This window comes from Branchiostoma floridae, chromosome 17 (assembly GCF_000003815.2).
Source record: "Branchiostoma floridae strain S238N-H82 chromosome 17, Bfl_VNyyK, whole genome shotgun sequence".
In the NCBI taxonomy this organism is placed as follows: domain Eukaryota; kingdom Metazoa; phylum Chordata; class Leptocardii; order Amphioxiformes; family Branchiostomatidae; genus Branchiostoma; species Branchiostoma floridae.
In genome coordinates, this window is record NC_049995.1 from 3,663,670 (window position 1) to 3,685,256 (window position 21,587).

Below are 21,587 nucleotides of genomic sequence, written 5' to 3' on the forward strand. Positions count from 1 at the left end.
GACCAATGAGGAAGTGATCCGATTTCAGGAATAAAATACTCTTTATTCTGTTAAACAGAAACAGCAAAGCAAGTGAAAATGACACTGTACAGATTGCAGAACAGCAACAATGGTGGTAATTTCAATTATCATTCAGATACATTAGCCTGTTGGATATGTACAATCATGTATATAACATTCATACGATTTTTTTTTGTTCCGTGTTCTTTAATCACTTCACATCACCCAAATATGACTTCCAAGATTCCCCTTCTGTAGTACTTAGATTCAAATCGATAAAAATGCATGCCTAAAAAGCTGTGAAATACACTTCTGTACTATGCGGAACAAATACTGGAAAGTTAACTTTAACATTGAAACACAAGAAAATGTTGCTTGTTTTACACTTGCTATTGCTTGAAATAAAGCAGATATTATCGCTATGTACATACATAACTTCAAATCCTTTGCTTGGCAAACGTGAAGAATAACAAAGTCATCAAATTTTTCAGGATTGTCTGGTTTGTATATAAGACCCGACTTAATGCAATATTCAAAGAAATATTTTCAACAGTGCTTTCAATTCAACACGTATACATACTAGTACTATATGTATTTCTTTAAAATGCAAATAAGTGACTACCATCTTGTATGGCCTCATATTTCCTCTGATTGTAATAAGACTTGAAAAAAAAAATTACTTGATGGAACCCTATTTTAAAACATATTTTCATACGGGTACATGTTTTTGCCATGATCAAAAGATAACAAGGAATTTTCTTCTTTAGTTATGAACCTGGAAGACCTTTGATTGCCTTTTACTTAACAAAATATGAAACAGTAACACAAAAGGGGAAATCATATCAGCATAACAACTTTCTAATCCCCCAAATTCTAAATTGAATGTTGAAAGAAACATTTCTGATTAAAAAAAAAATGTACACAAGGTCAATATTCTGTGCGCTATTCTACATTCAACATTGAAAACAAACATTTTTTTTTCAACTCCAAACAAAACTTAACAAACACAAACACTTCCTCTGGTCCCTTTATACTTTTCAAAATATGTGCTACAAAAATATTGATTATCTTACAGTGTTCATATGGCATTGGCTTTCAACCTTTGTTTCCTATATGAATATAATACATAAAAAACTTGATGAGTCATATTTTTGTGACACAATTTTGATATCACATGCACATCGTTCCAACTAGTCCCTAATAATAATAAATAACGCAAGATTTTTATTGGTACATCAGTAAGGAGTTGTTCAAATGTGAAATGTGGATCAGGCCTATATATAATACATGTACACGTCCCACTACAGAAATGTGCTTGTTGCGATGGAAAAAAAAAATCACACCATTTGTAAAAAGATACCTTGTGTTACTAAATCCACAAAAAAAGGGTACTTGTAAGCATCAATGACAGATCTAAAGACAATGGGTTCCCAAACAATGAGTGCATGGCAGGGTTGGACAAGTACACTAGCCCGATTGTCCTGGGCAAGTGAAAGTGCTGATCGGGCAAGCACATGTCCTATAGTATAATGTACCTCACTTGCCCCATTGGGCAAGTAAGATTTTTCCACGAGTGAAATTTTGATACTAGTCACTTTTCAGAGTCATTTCATCAAACATTGGTCAACCCAGAAAAATACAGCCAATAATAAAAGAATTCCATTGCTGGAAGTGAAAATAGATAGAAAAGCACCATTTAGATTTCAGGCAAGTGAAAAGTTGGTTTGGGCAAGTAGATTTTTTATGTACTTGCCCGATAGGACAAGTGAATTTCAGAAAACTTGTCCAACATTAGCCCTGCAGGAAAAAATTGAAGCTGTCTGGATATGATATCCCAATATACTTATCAATTGTGTATATGGCATTCAAGTGATGTAGACTTTTCATATCAAAATATTCTTCATCTATATATACAGATTGTTACATCATGACATAAGGTTTCATTTTTCCATTTTTCTGTACCTTATACATACATGTCAGTGCAGTATCTGGTATGAATAAGTGAGTGTTTCTGTCTTGTAAAGTTAAAACATGACAGAAAAAGTGGAAACCTACAACTGTAGGGTTGGATTTCCAGTATACAGTCAAACTTGTACAATTGACCACCTCTACATCAAGACCACCTGGCCTTTGATATACAGTCAGACCTGTACAAATGACCACCTCGACCACCTGGCCAAAGTGACATTTTTTTGTGTGGTCACTTAGATGATTTTTCCTATTGACCAAAGCATTACAAATCCTGTCTATAGTGACAACCTGTCTAAATAGACCAGATTTTATCGGTCCATTGACTGGTCTTCTTGGCCAGTTTGACTGTATACTTGTGCACGATCATTTTGTGACATACTAGTATTCTCTTATCAGTATAAGAAGCTAACTCACCTACTTTCAACACCTCTGTACATATTTCTTTCCATCTCATCATGAAAAACAACATATATACATCTTTTAGACATTATGCAAAATATATAACATTTTCCTATAATTTTGATTTTACATACTTTTCTGAGAGCTTGCATTGTCTTGATTATTACTGCAATACTTTAACATCTACAATGTACAGTAAGTACTCATTTCTATTGCAGATTTTGATAGTCTTACAATTACTGCAAGCATTCTTTGATACTTATCAGGAATGCTGAGACAATGAGTAATTAGCATCCCATTAATTAACATTAATTAGCCCTGTTAATGAATCAATCTGTAACCTTAGAACCATTCAACTTCTTTACTATTGCTGTGGTACAACAAATTATTGTCAATTGGCTTAATGTTCCCGACACAACAAACTGTGCAAGCCTTTGTATAAATACCAAAGACCATCAGAGTCATTCCCATGTTCAATATCTTTGCAGTAGAGATAGACATCATATTGGGATGCAACTGCAAGCTGCAGTTTCAGACAAAGTTGCTTGGGGCACTTCTTTGTCTCAGGATTAGTCTTCAAAAATCCTTTATCACAGTTCATTGTTACATGCATATTCCCTATCTTGTTTATACCATGTACTTGTAATTGAGCCTACAAGCATGAACTTGCAAATAAACTTTCTTTAGCTTTATCTTTTTCAAAATTTCGTACATGCTACTTTTAAGAAGGCCTAATACTCCCTCTAAGAAAAAAAAAATCAATTCCCACTGCAAGGGAAAAACAGGTATGTGTATGACTATTTCAAACACCCAAGGTGCAAAAAAGAAAATCATACACGGTGGGATTTTCATTTTAAAATTGCAAGCAGGTTTTGTACTGATATTCCTTGACTGTACTGTCCACAAAAACCTTGATTTTTTTCTATCATTTCAAAAAACATAACTGTTACACCTCCTGATGTACAATGACGAGATCATCTTAATTTTCATTCACCTTATATCAATGACCTTCGAACTTGACCTAACCACTACTAAGTAGGGGGTGCAATTAACATGGCTACAAAGTAGTGACCTTGATCTCCACCTCTTCATCCGCTAGTCCAGAGTCCACGTCATTCGGCGAGTGCGGTGACTTCGGAGGTTTGTAGGAGAACAGCGCCAAGGCGAACCACATCGTGGACAGGAACTTGTAGATGATCGCGGGAATGAGCATCCATTTGCTGAGCTCGGCATTCTCGTACTGGTAACACGATCCCTCCTCGCCACACTTCTCCTGCCACAGGATACACGTCTGGTCGATGATCGCACCGAACAGGATCGGGCCGGGAATGGTACCTATGGGGCATAGTAATAATAATATAAATAGAAGTTAATTTGAAAGTTCTTGCCCGAGGGCTAATTGCAACATGAAGCATACAGAAGATATAGTAAACATACATAAAGTAATTTGGTATGGATAACAATGGTGACAAGTGTAAACAAGTGACTATTCTAACAAGTGACTATTCTAGCAATGATATTGACTGCTGAGATATAATAACTATAGCAGGGTTCTCCTCAAAATTTTTTAGTATAGTGGAGGGGCTGGCAAAAATAACTTGAACCAACGCGCTGTGCTTTCATGAAAATGGGTTCATTTTGCAATGACAGAAGGTGTCAACTACGACAAGTATGATATATTATAGTGATTCCTTTGTTGTGAAGTGGCAAAACGACTATTGTCTTGATCATCGCCCATTCACAAGTTTTTGCAGACAATGCTAACTGGAAAAGTGACCATGCTACTTGGCACAAAATCTGTGAATTTTCATTGATTTTAGCAAAACTAACCAAGAAAAAAGGGAAGAAACACACTAAATTTCAAAAGTAGTATAGTGAAGCTGGGCTAGGAGTATAGTGGAGGGCCTCCGTTATTCCATCCTCTGGGGAGGACTCTGCTATAGTGAGATTCAGGAAAAAAAAAGGAAAGTTTTGGCTCACTGAAGAGCTAATCTTCAATCCTCCATTGGTCATGACAAAGAAGACAGATGCTATCTACAGTATTTACAGGGTCTTTGTACCAGGGAAATTCCCCAAGCTTCTTACGACAAGCACAGTGAACAGTAGTGGTGCGTACCTAAACTCATATTCAGGTTCAGGTCCGGATTCAGGTCCAGCAGTTCAGGTTCAGGTCCGGACTTTAAGTCAGGACCTAAACCCATCATTGCATATTATGTGCGCTAGAAAGTTTTCTTTTTTGAGGGGGAGGGGGGATGGTGCATATAAAATTGCATGTTAGCATGAATGTGAAAAATAAATGCAAATTATATACAGCCAGTGTAAACACGAAATGTTTTTTGTCTTTTTCCAGTGCAAATTTCACTGTTTATGGAAGGTTTTAGATGGTTTAGAACAAAAAAAGGGAATATAAGTGACAGATACCTTTTCGCTTGTCCGGACTTGGCTCCAGACATTTAGGTTTTTTTTGGACTTGGACCTAAACATTTTTAGGTCCAATTCCAAGTCCGGGCTTTAGGTACGCACCACTAGTGAACAGTGGACCCGTCCTAAGGACCACAACCCTTTCCGGTAGTTGAATGTCAGGTGAGTGACACAGCTGGAATCGCTTTTGTTGCCTCGAGACGCCATTCAATGACATATTCCTCCTAGATTTTAAGTTCAATATGGTTGTTACAGACAACATATCACATTGGGCTCCTACTTGTATCACAAGAGCTTCCAAAAATTTAAATGCATTAAGAGTCTGCTACTTACCAAGGACTCGAACCAGGATCCACTGTATTCCAACTGCAAGTGACTTCTGGGTGTCAGGAACACATCTGTATAATGAAATTCAACAAATTTCAGTTGCGTTTCTAGCCAACTACATCTAGGTTTTACAGCAAAATGGAAAACATTTGCAGGATGTAAATTGTGGTAGGGAAAAATGGAGTGCTTGCATTGGTCTTAGATTAACGTTTGAAACAAGCGGGTAGGCAGGTATAGATAGAAGACGAAAAAGAACATTTTCGCTGTAGTTTCAAGTGCAAAAAGTCACCACAAAAAACACGTACGTTTCAACCTCCGCAAACATTTCCCTTTAGATTTTACATTTAAACTAGCCATCAGGAGTGAGAATGCAATCCTGGGGATCATCAACCAATCAGAACTGACCTGAGCGTTGCCGTTAGCGACGGGATGGAGAGTAGGAACATGGAGAGGATGATGATGAAGAGAACACCCAGGAACAGTGGCTGGAGATACGCACATTCTGGCGTGCACTTTCCTGGAACTGCCGTGGTGAGGTTACCGAACGGGTCAGGCGCAATGCACGAACAGTTGGCGTACATCTGATAGAAGATAATCAGTAAATAGCATGTCAATCTGGTTAACCAATCAGCAGTGGGATAAAGTTTAAATCATCCAATCAACATACAGATACTAGACCAAAAGGACCAATGTGGAGAGAAATTCAGATTTAAGCTTCCAATCAGATATATTATTCAGATCACATCAGCCAATCATCATGTAGATACCAAACCAAGAAGATCCAATAAGGAGAGAGAGTCAATTTAAGTCATCCAATCAGCATGCAGCTACTAAACCAAGAACATTCAGGTGAGATTTCATATGATCACATCATCCAATCAGTAAAGATACCAAACCAAGCACATCCAATAAGGAGAGAGAGTCACTTCAAATCATCCAATCAGCATGCAGCTACTAAACCAAGGACACTCAGATGAGATTTCCTACCATCATATCATCCAATCAGCAAGTAGATATCAAACTAAGCAGATCCAATAATGTGAAAGAGTTACTTCAAATCATCCAATCAGCATGCAGTTACTACACCAAGAACACTGGGGTGAGATGTCCTACCATCACATCATCCAATCAGCAAGTAGATATCAAACTAAGCAGATCCAATAAGAAGAGAGAGTATCTTCAAATCATCCAATCAGCATGCAGCTACTACACCAAGAACACCCAGTCAAGATTTCCTACCATCACATCATCCAATCAAAAAGTAGATATCAAACTAAGCAGATCCAATAAGAAGAGAGAGTATCTTCAAATCCTCCAATCAGCATGCAGCTACTACACTAACACACATTTCCTACCTTGCTGTCTGATTGCGTGGCCAGATCGCCACATCCGGCGTGACACGGTGAAAAGTAAACGGTGTTGTCGTTTCCGCAGACGGGGTCATACCGGTCACGAGAGCAATGGCAGTCTGCGTTGCACGTGCTTGTGAGACTAAATGATGTCGTCTTGTTTCTGTGGTAGATAAACAAACATTGACTATCAAAGTAAACACTACTGGTCAAAAATTTAGAAACAACTGAGTCAAGATCTTTGCTATCAAACCTCACAATAATTATAACTATAAGACTAGGCCTGAATGAAAATGATGGCAGTGGATAAGGTAGCATTGCTAAATAAAAAGATTCTCAATGCTTGTGTCAGGGTTCGAACCAAGGACCTCTTGGGCCTGAGCCAAACGTGCTGAAGATTACATCACGCAATTTCACACGTAAGTCTCATCTGCTCATGTTTCAATGCCTATCATACAGCTTTCTCAGAGCTTCTCACCTACATGTATACTGGGTTGTGTAAAAGGAAATGCCAATATCATACTTTCTACCAACCTGATGAAATTATTTTCAAAACTGTACAATAACATAGAAACTCACATTCCCATGTAGGAAGTGTTGACGCCCGCAAACGGCACATTGTTACACTGGAGAAGGAACACGAAACAGCCCACCAGCCCGACCAGGCTGAACGCCAGGCAGTACCGGATGATACCGACACACTTCAGCCTGAGCCGGTTCACCAGGACTCCACCCAATATAGCACCGCCCCCTGCACCTGGCACCACCACGAAACCTGCAAAGGAAAGGACAAGATGAAAAACTATATACTTTGTCTGACCCTTGTCTCTTCCCTCATGACCTCAATGAACAGCAGGCCAATTTCAGCTTTCATGAATAAACAAAGGTTCAAACAAACAAAACAAGATCTGTTGATCATACATGATACCTTTTTGTTCAACCCATATTAGCGCCCTCTGGCAGAACACACCAGTTTTGCAGGCATGTGTCGACCGCTGTTGCTATAGCCAAACTTGACCAGAAGACCACTTAGGGGACTGGATAAAATTTGGTCTATGGGACAGGTCACGATAGACAGGATTCTTTTAAAATGCTCAATTGAAATATCATCTATGATACCAATGTCACTTGTACAGGTTTGACTGTATCATGTACACTTAAAGGCTGTCATGTACATGTACATGTAAGTCCAAATGTTGTTTGCAGCCAATCCAATGATAGCCTGAGTACCATCCTCCATAGTGACTGCTGGCTCACTACTTTCGCTTGCTAACCACGGTTAGCAAGCGAAAGTCGTGAGCCAGCGGTCACTACGGAGGATGGTACTCGGGCTAATCCAATGATGATTCTAGTCTTCTTCTTTGGCTCTTGTCGTCTCGTGAGACGGTCGACAGCATCAGTCAGTCAAGGCCTCAGTCGTTACTGGTTACAGTTCTCGCCTGACAGTGCCTTTGATGACTTATGAGTCCAATCTTGGCACGGCAGGCTCTTCCACAGGAAGCGCAGGTGAACACTTCTCCGGTATTCGACCCCTCCCCTTTCTTCTTCCTCTGTCTTGCCTCTCGCACTTGCCTCTCACGGGCAGCCCTGTACCGCTCCATACCGGTGTGTACTGCTGCTCTCCATCTACTTCTGTCTGTTGCTACACTTTCCCAGTTCTTTGTGCAAATGGAGAAATCTTGGAGGGTAGCTTTGCATACATCTTTGTACCTCAGCTTTGGCCTCCCTGCTCGGGCAGGGATTACTCGGGCTAATCCAATGATGATTCTAGTGCCAAATGGGATAATACTCTTCAATCCCTTGTAGCAAATATAACACCTACATGTTTTTTAATCAAGAAGAAAACTCACCCATTAACATGGACGCAGACGAAGCGCTCAGCCCAAACTGTGACTCCAAGAACTTCGGTCCAAACGTTGAGAACCCCGTAAGCAATGTTCCTTCCGTGGCACCAGCCAGGTTTAAGAACATGAACGTCGGATTCTTCAGAAGGTATAAGATCGATTTTGGAAGGTCTTTGAGTGAGCGTCCAAACTCTGGGTCATTCGCTTTGGTGTTGTTTGCCGCTGCGTGCACCTCTGACTCCCTCATCATGCGGTGCCTCAGGGATCCTAGGGGGGCATGATGACATCATATATTATTTGAACTTACTAATAGCTGTTTTTACTGCCTAAAGACTAGTGTGGTGATCGAATGCAGCATGGAGTCAACAGTAAGTATCTATGTGTTGACGTTGTACAGAAATTGATACTTCAATCTAACTGCCTTTGAAAAGAAGGTATAAAGTTATTTCAAAGGACTCATATTTGCATCAAGAGCAAACCATGTTTCACATTGACCAAAACCAGTACATGTAGGTCAGCATATGATTTTGTGTTTATAGGATTTTGACAAAAACTACAGCTAACAGTAACAAGAAATCATAGATATTACATAATATAAAACAGTCTTTTTGGTAACAGTAACTGGAAACAAATTTTGCACAAGACATGCACGGCTACATATGTCTTGTTTGCAATCATATGAGTCAATGATATGACTACTTCTCTAGAAGGGCTAAATTGTTATTTCACGTACCTGGTAGACTTTTTGGGTAGCCCAAAATGGGGATGGCGACGGACCAGGACATAATGGCGGCCAGGAGAAAGCCGACCCACCAGGCTCCCACCCACAGGGGGTGGTCTGGGGTGATGTCGGTGCTGGAATGTCAGAGTAAATTTTAAAGTAAAGTTTTAATGTCTTTTCATCATTCTTCAATCCTGTCGTTCAGAGGTACTAGATTAACACAGTATAGATGGTGAGACATTGCAAGTACAAATATTCCCAAGGTTTGTCAGATGAAAAGGAGATAGGGAATCTGTTGTGAGAGAGCTAGTAATTGCAGTCAAACCTGTCTATAGCGGCCACTCAAGGGACCGGACAAATGTGGCCACTATAGACAGGTGGCCTCTGTATAGAGGTGGCAACTTGTAGATAAAATACCCAAGGGACCGACAAAAAGTGGCCACTATGGACAGGTGGCCCCTTTGTAGAGGTGGCCCCTAATACAGGTTTGACTGTGCTTTTAAAGTTACAGTTTTCTTTCTCAACTTCAAGTACAACTTTCATGATCTTGTGCAGTTTTTCCTGCTCCATCCTAATGGAAAACATAAACCTTTGGGTTGAGACTAAAACTTTTCAAATCATCGTGCATCACGTCAATGAAAAAACAAGCAAGTGTTGGTACGCAGACTTTCTTCTAAATTTCTTTCCCACAAACATTTACTACTTGTGCTTATTAAAATCTTTACCACAGGTGGTGACAAAAAAAAACACAATATTGGTGAAAGGTGTTTCAAGTTAACTTTATGTTTAACATAATGCACAGCATTCCGAGTAAAAAATTACCAAGAAAAAATATGTTGCATTTTGGAGATTTTGCAAAAATGGTGCCTTGTGCATATAACATATTTTGTTGAAAAAAAAAAGAAATAGTTCATGATAAAAAACCTTGGAAGCAACATCAGATTCTGTGTATTGTTACTTTCTACATCAAAAACAACGCCCATGCTGAAATGAGGAAAGGGATGAAAGCTGTGGAAAAAATAACAAAAATGCAGTATGTTCAAATGCTTCTCTGTATTGTGTATACTTTTTAGTCATCATACGCCATACATTGCAATTTTTGTAGAAAACAAAATAAAAAGCAGGAAACAAAACAAAGCTTATTTATTTATTGATTGCATGTCACTATTACCAACATTTAATAACCTTTTTCCTTAAAATCTCCAACATCATGAATTGCATTTTAATCTAACTTTTTAAAGAGTAAAAAAATGCAATTCCCCAAGCAACATTCCCCTACATTCCTGATGTATACTTCTCTAGTATCTTTAGATCTGGAAAACTGACAGAACAGAGAAAAATTGAAAGAAGAGAAAATATGAAAGCTACAATTTACAAAGAAGAGAAAAATGAAGAGCTGGAGAAAGAGCCCTGTATATGCAAGGCTTTCTGCATACGAATGTGTACATATACATATAGCTATCAAATTTTCTCTTCTACAAGCTTTTAGCCAGCATCTGCAGACAGAGCGTCCAAACATTTTGTGTGAAGAACACAAGTGTCCTCTGCAATGTAAAAGGTGGGCCTTTAATTCCTTTCACAGTATGGTGTTCCCAGTATGTGCTGAGGCCTGATATAATTATATGTATAACATACCTGGTTAGTTCAGTGAAGAATCCCAGGAACTGGCTACCCATAAGGTAACCTGCAGCTGGACCAATCAGTGACAGGCCATAGAAAACACCTGTAAAGACAATTCATTAAGAAAAAAAAATTAAATTAAAAACTATTTCAGGGACTTACACAAGGCAAAGAGCATACCAACAAGCATTCAGTTGACCTTTTCCTTCTCAAGTTGAAAGAACCTGAAGCCAAAGATACTGATCAATTTAGAATGGGAAAGTCACATTCCAATTGCAAACCAAGACCAAATCCCAAATTTCATTTGGTAACACTCTTTTCATTGATACATGTATGCAAACTTTATTGTACTTGAAATGATAAATACGTTTTATATATTGTTGGAAAGAGTTTTTTTCTAGATTATCTACTGCAACTTCTAATTTTTGTGCCAAAAATACATTACAAAAATACAAGTATGATTTTTGCAGGACAAACACTCACCTAAGTACACAGAGGAGTACGTCGCCTTGACGTTTTCATCCAGGTACGTCACGCCGAGTGTGTAGAGCGGAGTGGCGCCCATCCCGTGTAGAAGCTGTCCGAGCATGTGTAGGTACTTGTAGTTTGATAACAGCTTGTCGTCAAGCAAGCACATATCCGTCGAGTTCGTGTCGACACTACACGTTGACTGTACCCCGATAGATTGGTATTGGTACGGAGCAGTTAGGAAGTGTGGTAAGGCGAAGACTAGTGACCCGAGGCCCATGATTATTGCTCCGCAGCCTAACCACCGCGGCTTACGCCCCGTTCCGCCAAGATAACTCACCACGACAAGGCACAGCACGGACGCAATGTCGTAACAGCTTGCGATAAGGCCGGTATCCGAGCTCTGCAAACTGAATCTCTTTTCTATCGTCGTAATGACAACGTTGACAAATCCATTGACAACCATACCTTGCGTGAAGGCAAGCCACGACAGGAAGAAAAGAATGGCTTTCGGGTTAGCGAAGAACTGGCAGCACGCGGGACTAAACGGCCCCCACCCGCAAGTGGTTTCTTCCGGGTCTTCATAGTACACGTGCGACATCTGGCTGATTCCGGAGGTTGGTGTCGTCGGCGAATGCGAGGCCGCACCATTTCTGTATCGGTCCTCTCGTGTCGGAACTAGCGAATCCATTTCGGGTTGCGGGGGACCCTGAGAACTTTGGTCGCTTGTTCTTTCCTCTTCATCTCCTGCCATCTTGTTTCTGGTAGTCCAAACAACGATTCACAAAACTCCCTTGCAATTTGTTGTAGTAATATCACAGGCTCTACTATCAACTCCAAATCAGAGCGTTTTTAGTCTCACTGTAACGTTAATGTAGTATGACCAAAACAACAGGATTGCAGCCGAACGTGTTGGTCCTCAAACTACGCACAGTATCTGAGTGGAAGTACTCTTGTTCTCGTGACTGTTTGCTATAGATCAAATGTTGCTTAAGGTATTGACATTGGCAGATTTATATAGCCGTCGTTGCTGAGTTGATACCGAGCCCCTTGCATAGAATGTGGCCTCTTCACTTGTTGTCGATACTGATGATTTCTTCTCACCCAACTTTCACAGTCAGTTCACAACGGTTGTCGCGATGTAGAGATCTATAAAAATACAAGAAACAACCATTTATGAGTTTTCCACACAATTAAATTTCACGACAAGGACTTAGGTGAATATGTATGTTTGATACACATAATTTTAAAATGAATATTAAACAGTATCATGAGTTAAGCTACAGTAAGAGTATAATTAAAACCTGCTCAGTGTCACTGAAGTCAAAGATGCTATCTAAAACATCTGGCCATTTCCAAATCCAGTTGCTTGAGTAACTGCCATTTGACATATCCTATTACCTGGCCATCTAACCAGAATTTCAACGAAATATGCAGTATCACGATTTTACGAAGGGTTTGAAAACCATCACAGACCTGGCGAGGGCACTGTGAGTACCACTGGTGCAAATCATCAGATATTGGTATCAAGTTAATAATAAACTAATCCATGTGGCTTACTGATTATCACCAAGCAGTAATCTATAATCAATTTATCACCAAGCACATGTGATTAAAGGATCTGAATTGCCATATGTAAATGTACTGTAAATGCAATTAATGCAGGGATTGAATTTCCCGTACTGAAAAAGAGTGTTTGCGGCAGTTTTGAGTTTGCGGTAGCGCCATAAACTGTAGTATAGTGTCACATGTTAGCGGTGGTTTTGAGCTTGCTATGATGAAGTGGCCATTGCGAAAACCGTGACCATAAGGCATAAAACCACTGCAAACATTTCTGCATTTACAGTTACTGTATAATCTCATAAATTCTGCCTGATAAGACGAACCTTCATTTATAACTATAAAAAAAAAAGTTTCGGCAAAAGTTAAAAGTAACATGGACCAAATATATAATTTCAGATGCTATAGTTCATACTGTAATTTATTTCAATTCATTCAGTGGTTTATGTTCACAGTTTTTGTGACGGACATTTCACTGTACAGTATGCGACAACTGCGCTACAGCAAAGTTTAAACACCGAACACTCAATTTTCTTCCTGACACAAATACTTTATGTCACTATGGCTTCAAGGTATTTTGTAGTATATTCTAACCCAATTGAAAAAAAATATATATGATAGAAATAGGCCACAGCAAGTAAATTTTATGGATGACATCCTCTGCAGACTGCAAAAATAATGAGATAGGGCGAAAAAAAATCAAGATAGGTAAAAAAAACAAGATTCCTAAATTTTCAAAATAGACACCATAAACGCTGGAACAAGAGTTGAAGTGACGAAACATGGTAGCACTGACAATAAATCATTCATTCCTGTATTCAAGAAGTGAACTAGTGCAGTAAAAGTGACACTAGTGTGGCAGACTGGTATCACTTAGCAAGTTGGCAACTACACTCATGACTTCCATAGTGGTCCCACTTTTACAACTATCCAGCTGGTTTCACTTCTATAACTACAGTCATGTTTACCTCGCTAATATCACTTCTACAAGTACAATCATTAATAAGATTAGGCTCCAACACAACATACTTTCCCATTTTGGTACTTTCTCGTCATGTTGACCATCTCCAAAGAAGAAGAAAATTCTTGTTTTTTTTTCTGAAATCAGGCCAAAATTAATGAGCGCGCGGATGTCATCCATAAAATTTACTTGCTGTGGCCATATCATGTTTTCCATGAATGTGATTGAAGCCTCCTATATTCAATATAGACTACATCAATTCACAATGTTTACTCCTACTTCATACTCCATGTACATGTATTACAAGAATGTACCATAACGACTTTATATTCAAAATCAACCCTAAAGAATCAGTTTATAAATAGACTAAGCGTAAAACTTGAACTAAAAGGGCCTTTTGTCCATACATGCCCTTGCCATCATATACATATACTGCATTGCCCCACAATATCTATATGGAAATGCCTATAAGGGAACATGACAATGTTGAATATCACAATCCCAAAAATAGCTGTATAGAAATATACGTAAGACACAATTGGGTTTAGGTACGCAATAAATTGAAATAGCACAAATTAATACAAAGGTCAACATACGTAATAATCTATACAGTAATCTCCTTAGATATTTCACCCTACATATCAAAGGTACATGTATACGATATATTAAAAGAATGAATTTGAAGAATATTACCTAACTTCAGTTGGGAAATACAACACTTACCCCTTCACTGCGTTTAAACGTCCCAAATGACTAAACCATGCCATCAACCACCCATTATATCTAGACAATTGAGACGCAATGCATATTCAACGTTCTGCTACAATTGTCACGAATCCCCGAAGCAGAGTTATAGGCAATAACTGTTTTGCGTCAGCATCGCGCGTTGGCGGACCACATGACCGTTAACACGGGCCAACGCTCGCAACGACACGACTACAAACACAGGGGAGGACTGAATGAATGGGGGGCAACGCTCAGGTTAATTTTTCATGCATGCAAGAGCAAGATCACTGGAATTCAATAGAGGGGCTAGGATAGGGGTTTTGTGTTATGTCACCAATGTTTATATCAGGGAGGCAAAATTAATGAGTATTCAGTATTTTGGAATACCCCTAAACTAAAGGTATCAATATATTATACTGGGTTTTTATAGCTCTAAAATCTCAAATGGACCAAATTGCTTCCGAAGAATTTACAGGTAGCTTCAAATATTATACAAGGTTGTAATTTTCCTTAGTATAATTATATCTTTAATAGCATAAATGTTTTCATAATAGAAATATGAACCATAAACAACAAAATAGGGTTTAATCAATAGCCAATCAAATCAGAGTTGGACATAACGAGGTTTGGCCTGCTGTGGTCAAGTAAAATCAATATCATACCGACCCATAGGTCGGACTGCTACATGGACATCATATATATGACCTTGGGCATAACGTATGACCTTATCAGAGGTTGGCCAGGCAAACAATGTAAGAAAGTTAGAAAATTAGAAAGTTAGAAACTGATTAATTATCAATCAAAAGACACTTAGAAACAGAAAATTTTTTATGCTGTATATTTTATTAAAGCTGATAGGTGAAAAAGTAATCCTGATTTGATTTTGAGGTGTGCTATATATGATCCTTTTACAAGCAGCTACTGGTAGTGAAATGTGCCTTTGATACAATTGTGTTTTGGCCAAGCCCTACTACTAGTACTACTCTCCATAAATTTGTGTTTGGGGCGGTTGAGCCCAACACTTGAAGCTCCCTCAATCATACACAGGCCACTTTTGATTAAGTTTCTGTCACCATCCCATTGCAAAATGATGAATGCAATCCCTGACAATATGTTAAAGCTGGAGTCCTCCCTATAGAATCGAATGCTACCTATGATTATAGTTTGAAACTTTAATATTGTGGTGGGCGGATTGTACCAATATTACCTGCGTCATTCCCAGTAGTCTCGTGTCTTCCATGGCGTAATGACGCATAGACGCTACTCGAGGGAACAGTTTTACGTGAAAGATAGGGCGTACGTATACTACAAGAAGGGACGTCTGCCAATGGAGCTTTAAGTTTAATGGGCTCCTAGCCATACTATGCCATTCAAGGGAGGTACGTTACAACTTAGGCATAGTTTAAAGGATTCCCTTGGGCAACATTTGTCTGGGAATAACGATGAACAAGATCTTAAAGGTTTTAGGATATCGGGACAGTAAAGAATAGCATGTACATAATGTACTATAATTCAAAATCAATTTCTTGCATATTTTTCAGATATTCGTTACAATATGAGTACTCAATTATTAGGATATAGAGTAAAGGGACGTCATCTTTGAAGTATTACAGTTCACAATTATTTGTCTGACATATTTTCATCGCAAAATCTAGATTCTCAATTGTTAACACAGTACAAACTTAAGGACTTCATATAATGTACTATAATTCAAAATCAATTTCTTGCATATTTTTCAGATATTCTATACAAATGAGTACTCATTTATTAGGATATAGAGTAAAGGCACGTCTTTTTTGAAATATTACAGTTCACAATAATTTGTCTGACATATTGATATTTTCATTGCAAAATCTGGATACTCAACGCAATATATAATTGATTTCATATACAAGTACGTGCACGTATTTCACGTAGACATGATGTAGGTATGTGAAATCCATTTCTGAGTTTTCACGCAGTCACATATCAAGGTTGGATACAAAATTTCACAAAATCTAACATAAAATGCAACAAATTTAGAAAGGTTTCCTACCTAAAATTGAAATTATAAGTCAATTCTTAGCTAGCTTATTCAGAATACACCCAGAACAAGTATTGAAATCATTTTCACAGACAATATGCAACAAATTAGAAAGGTTACTTACCTGAAATTGAAGTTATAAGTCAATTTTCAGCTACCTTCTTCACAACACACTCAGAGCAAGTATTGAAATCCTTTTCACAGTCATGTAGAAATTATTAGATTCCCAAAATTTAACATAAAATGCAACAAATTTAGAAAGGTTACATACCTGAAATTAAAGTTATAAGACAATTTTTGGCTAGCTTCTTCACAACACACGCAGATCAAGAATTGAGAAGAGTCTTGGTTAAACCCAGAAATCCAATATTCGCCTTGCACCATTATTGATTTTTCTACCTTGCCTGCGTCATTTGGCCATGACCATGAGAGCATGATAGCCGTAAACGTCATTACATCGAGCGGTCGCAAATCTAATAACACTATGGTTCCAGAAAGTTCAAGTTTGAAAAGATTTTAGAGCAAAGACGGTCTAAATATGAAGCTCAGATGGAAAGAGAATGGTTGGGAACTTGAGAGTCTTTATGCAAAAAATTACAAAATAACAAATTATGACAACGTCATCAAGATAACAGATTAAAGGCATCTGGTCTGTAAATCAATGTTTCCATAATCAGGCTATGAAAAATTAATATGCGTTCCTGATTATTTTCGTCTCTTTTTTTGAAGATTTGGGCCAAACTGTCAAGCAGGGGACCTAGGTTGGGAGGATCACGTTCATCACATTTTCTGTACAACAAAAGTGAGAACCATCTCTATATTTCCATGATGCTCAATATTATCGGTACACAATTATATTAACAGGCCTTAGGGGACCACGGAAAGCATTAATTTTCTGCCATGACGTCCCTGTCACATAGACAGCTTCTTGATTTCTAGAAGGAAGTCAAATTTCAGGTGTACATAAAGATAACTAGAGGCATATTTTCACCTAAAAATCTATCCCATCTAGGGCTGGGCACCGGTACAGAAAACTCAGGTCCAGGTCCGGTTCAGGTCCAAAGGATCAGGTCCAAGTCCGGACCTGAACCTGGACCTGATGCAGTATGACTCATACCAATGATCCATTTCACTACAAAGAAATCTGTTTGGTGGAGAATTAGACTTACACTGGCGTTTTAAAATCCTACAACACTAACTGCACCTGTACAATTGGCTGTAAAACTTGGTAGAAATTACTATAAACTCTACACTACTTCACTCTTGTTATTTTCTTCCACCTGCAAGCGCCAAAACGTGTGAATGCCTGATAAAATAATCTGTTAATTTTCTAATCGGTCCAACATCCCGTCCACCTATTTTTTTCAGGTCCGGTTTTTCTGGACCGGTTCAATAAGAAAAACCGGTTTTGTACCAGTACGCTGTACCGATACCCAGCCCTAATCCCATCACATCTGTGGACATCAGTCTCTGAAAATCATGCACTTATCTTGAATACACTGGGAATATTAGTTATCAAAGCTGAAAACGTCATTAGAGCTTGTAGACTCATTTACCACTCAATTTTCCTGCTGTGTTACAGGTGTACAAGAACTATAACCCATACCAGGTACATGTAAGTCAGGTGCATAGCAACAGCCAGGATTCAAACTCATGACCTTCAGTTCCATACACAGACTCCTAACCACTGGACTATACAGGCCCAGCCTCCCAGACTACCCTTCCAGCCTACTTCAATTAGTACATCATGTATCACTAAAATGCTCAAATGAAACTGAAACCCCTCATTGGCCATTAGGGTTAATGAAATTAAAAATTGGTCACATGATAGGTTATCCTCTTTAGCTGTCCTCGGAATCAAGTGGTTTAGAATAAAAGACAAAGAAAGGACATGCAAAAAAAATTGTATACAGTATAATATAAAATTCATAAGTACAACATATGTAGATTGATAAGACAAGTACAGAAAAAGACATGAGAATAAAATCAGAAGTTTGTAAAACTATTGATAATAACAAAAATAATGACAAAATTCACCCCAAAAATTGTACCCCCTTGCAAATCCTGAATGGTCTGTTCCTGACTGATATTGATAACAATATTTTGTACGAATAAAGAAGTGATTTACCTTTAGCTTTGTTTCTTAGAGGCAGCTGCTACCAACTACATATGCATAGATAACAGCTCTAGGATACAAAGACTTAAATTAATGAGGCCATACCTACATCAAAAAGATTATGATCTTCTATCACTCTCTATAATAGAGTCTATTCTCATTGATGTCCAAGGCATTCAGAACACCCCTTTGATCTAACTGGTTTTCCAAATCAAACAAAAAAGACAGATCAAGCAGTTTATAATTGATATAGGTCTTGGTTACCAAAGGAAAGGCAACCAAAAGCAGACTTGAAATAAAAAAATCAATATCAATCATGTTCGACTTACCACTGATTTTGATTTATAGCATAGTGGCCTATACTGACATGATGAATTATCTGTTCCCTGCTACACATTGACCCAGACCAAAATTGGACTAGCTGACAGGATATAGATATTCTTCTGGACAAACTGTTTGTTTGTTTGTTTTGCATAACCGATAAACTGCCTTTAGGCATAATATATCTGTTTGTAAACAGTAAGCACTAGCAGCTTAACAAAAATACTGCCATGGACCTATCTCTTTTTATTTTATTAAGTGTGGTGGGTTCTTTAATGTGCTTGAGATGTGGCACTACTCAAACACACAACCTGTACAAGTCTATAACTGAAGTTTCAAGTTAAAGTTAAAGTATTCAAATTCCCCTGACTCAAATTCAGAAAACAGATGCTTTTCCTAAGCTAAGGGCATAGTATTGGGGCTGACAAGGAATTCAAACCTTGTTAACCATAGGACCACCTTGCCACCTTATATTAGTTTTATTACACATACCTGTGGGGGAAAATTATCATACTATAGATATAAACTTACCCAGTAGGTTCCAGCCCCTAAGACCTGTTCCCACCAACAAACATCTCAAGCAGACCCCAATGTTGTGCCCTTCAGAAACCCATCTAAATTCCTCACTTAGGTGAAAACGAGTATGTATAGCATGTACTTACTGTACAAAACTGTTTATTATTCCTATTGTAAAAGGTGGTTTACCCGGGTAATGAGGAAAGACAACTGATTGGACTCTTTGCAATCCTGCCCATCAAAACAACCTTCTTGCATACGTCAAAACCCTTATGTTTTGACATTATCATAGGCACATTTTAACATCCTAGAAGACCCAAGGCTCTATTCATAAATACCCGGCTTATGGTTCTTGATATCGAAAGACGTTGAATAATTCATGATTCTATTAACTGTTGGTGGTTGGAAATGTACTGCCTAAAGGGAACAATGACAACGCCATTAATATTATGTTCTACATACATATAGTTTATATTGAAGTTTGGTCTAAATATACATTACAGATACACCAAAACGTTACGAACCGGTTTGAGGAAGTGACGCGCTGAAAATGGTCGCTATTTCCCAAATGTCAAACTCAACGAAACTACCAACATGGACAGGGTCGCCTAAGGTGAGTGGATTCAGGAATATGAGAACATAAAATGATCTTTGAGATATGACTCTGCTTTTCTTCAATAAAAACAGCAACAGCAGCACAGAAGTTGTCTGTTTAGCAATAATTATACATTTGTTTGCTTAGCATATATCACCTTACAACAGACAAAAATAACCTTACCTGTGAACGAGTAACAGCATATGCAAATGGCGGCATTCAAACCTCAAACAATGGCCAAGAACAATTTGGGGCATGCAGAAAAACAGCTTTCCAGTTCATGGCAGAATTATGCAAATGACACCTGTACAGTTAACAATGAGCAACACTGAATCTCATTACGCAGCCACACCTGTTGAGAACAATACATTTATTCCTTGGGTGTCCAAAGAGAGCAACCATTGTATATCATGGGGGTAGTCATGTGCAGTTTTGCCACACTAACACCAACAGGGTAACTTTTCCAACAAGGTATTATGTGACCATCCAATCAATTATTATATGTACTAATGACACTTCTAATCATAAAAAAATCAAGGTCATAGCATGTCCAGGTCAAAAGATTTTTAAAAAATGGAAGTTCTGCTGCAGTACCAAGGTTACATACCAGGGGCCCAAAATGTATCCCGACTTTTGTCTTCCCTACACCAATCTACATACCCAATATATCGTCGTAATCCATCCAGAGGTTCTTGAGTTATGCTGACCAAAACAATCTAGAACAATTTAGATTTACACACACACACAGACACAATCACAAACACACCCAAAACAATATGTCCATTTTCATGGAGATAAAAAAAGGAGAAGTTACCTGTATACTACACTCAACACCCTGACCCTTGCCCCAGATATGTCAATCACCAGTCAGACAGACAGGCCTACTTGTTGACTGATGAAAGGCCCCCACTGCTCTAGTTAGTCACCCTATCCTCTCAGCAGGTATTGGACTACAAACAACACTTTACTTTCACTCAGGGAGTTTGGGGTCAAGCCCAACCTGGGGTCAAGCCATTATACACATCAATGCAGGGAGGCAGACAAGAGCACTGTAAATGCAGAAAAACTTTTTTCCATTGCAGTAAGAGACAACAAAGCATGGTGCTACCGCGAACTTAAAACCATCACGAAAAGTCCTTTTTTCCGCTACCACGAAATTAAATCCCAGCAAATTTAAATGCATTTTTAGTATATGCTAAAATAAGTTTTAGGCCAATCTCCAAACAGATGTTTGGGTGACATAGTCACATACAGTAATCACCTAACTGATTTGTAGTGACTTAATTTTCTGCCATTCAAGCTTATACATTTTCATTAATTTCATGACCAACAGTCCGAAATCCCAAGTGTCCAGAATTCCAATAAAATTGGCTAAATTGTGCATTTGTGCAAGCTTGAAATGATTCAACAACGAATATTTACAACATGGGCTCCCAAACAACGACAGCGTTATACCCCTAGTCACTAATGTAGTTACTGTGAGACAACAACCAGTGCTGGTGCCACTTTAAAAGGAACACAAATTTCTGACTCATATGTTTGCATTTATGCTATGTGTTAACGCTACAAAGCGATAAGAGTATGGCTGTGTATGCTATGTGTTAAAAAATAATCAAGAGAATACATTATCTAATCAGAACAAGTTAACA

General features: G+C 38.4%; 1 protein-coding gene across 2 annotated transcripts in view; it reads right to left on the reverse strand.

The window, feature by feature from the left end:
* Nucleotides 1-22: 22 nt before the first annotated feature.
* Nucleotides 23-21,587, reverse strand: part of LOC118404716 (solute carrier organic anion transporter family member 4A1-like) — a 32,326-nt gene continuing 10,761 nt past the window's right edge. Inside the window, exons 1-10 of one of the 2 annotated variants that reach the window (XM_035803984.1) lie at nt 20,122-20,210; nt 11,136-12,269; nt 10,668-10,755; nt 9,045-9,166; nt 8,318-8,578; nt 7,047-7,242; nt 6,474-6,630; nt 5,524-5,699; nt 5,125-5,189; nt 23-3,705 (exon numbers count right to left, since the gene is read on the reverse strand). In XM_035803984.1, coding sequence (XP_035659877.1) covers nt 3,428-3,705; nt 5,125-5,189; nt 5,524-5,699; nt 6,474-6,630; nt 7,047-7,242; nt 8,318-8,578; nt 9,045-9,166; nt 10,668-10,755; nt 11,136-11,874 — 2,082 coding nt within the window. In that variant the 5' untranslated portion in view covers nt 11,875-12,269; nt 20,122-20,210 and the 3' untranslated portion in view covers nt 23-3,427. Of the gene's footprint in view, nt 3,706-5,124; nt 5,190-5,523; nt 5,700-6,473; nt 6,631-7,046; nt 7,243-8,317; nt 8,579-9,044; nt 9,167-10,667; nt 10,756-11,135; nt 12,270-20,121; nt 20,211-21,587 lie in introns of those variants that run through there. The other variant, XM_035803983.1, reaches the window with a different exon arrangement.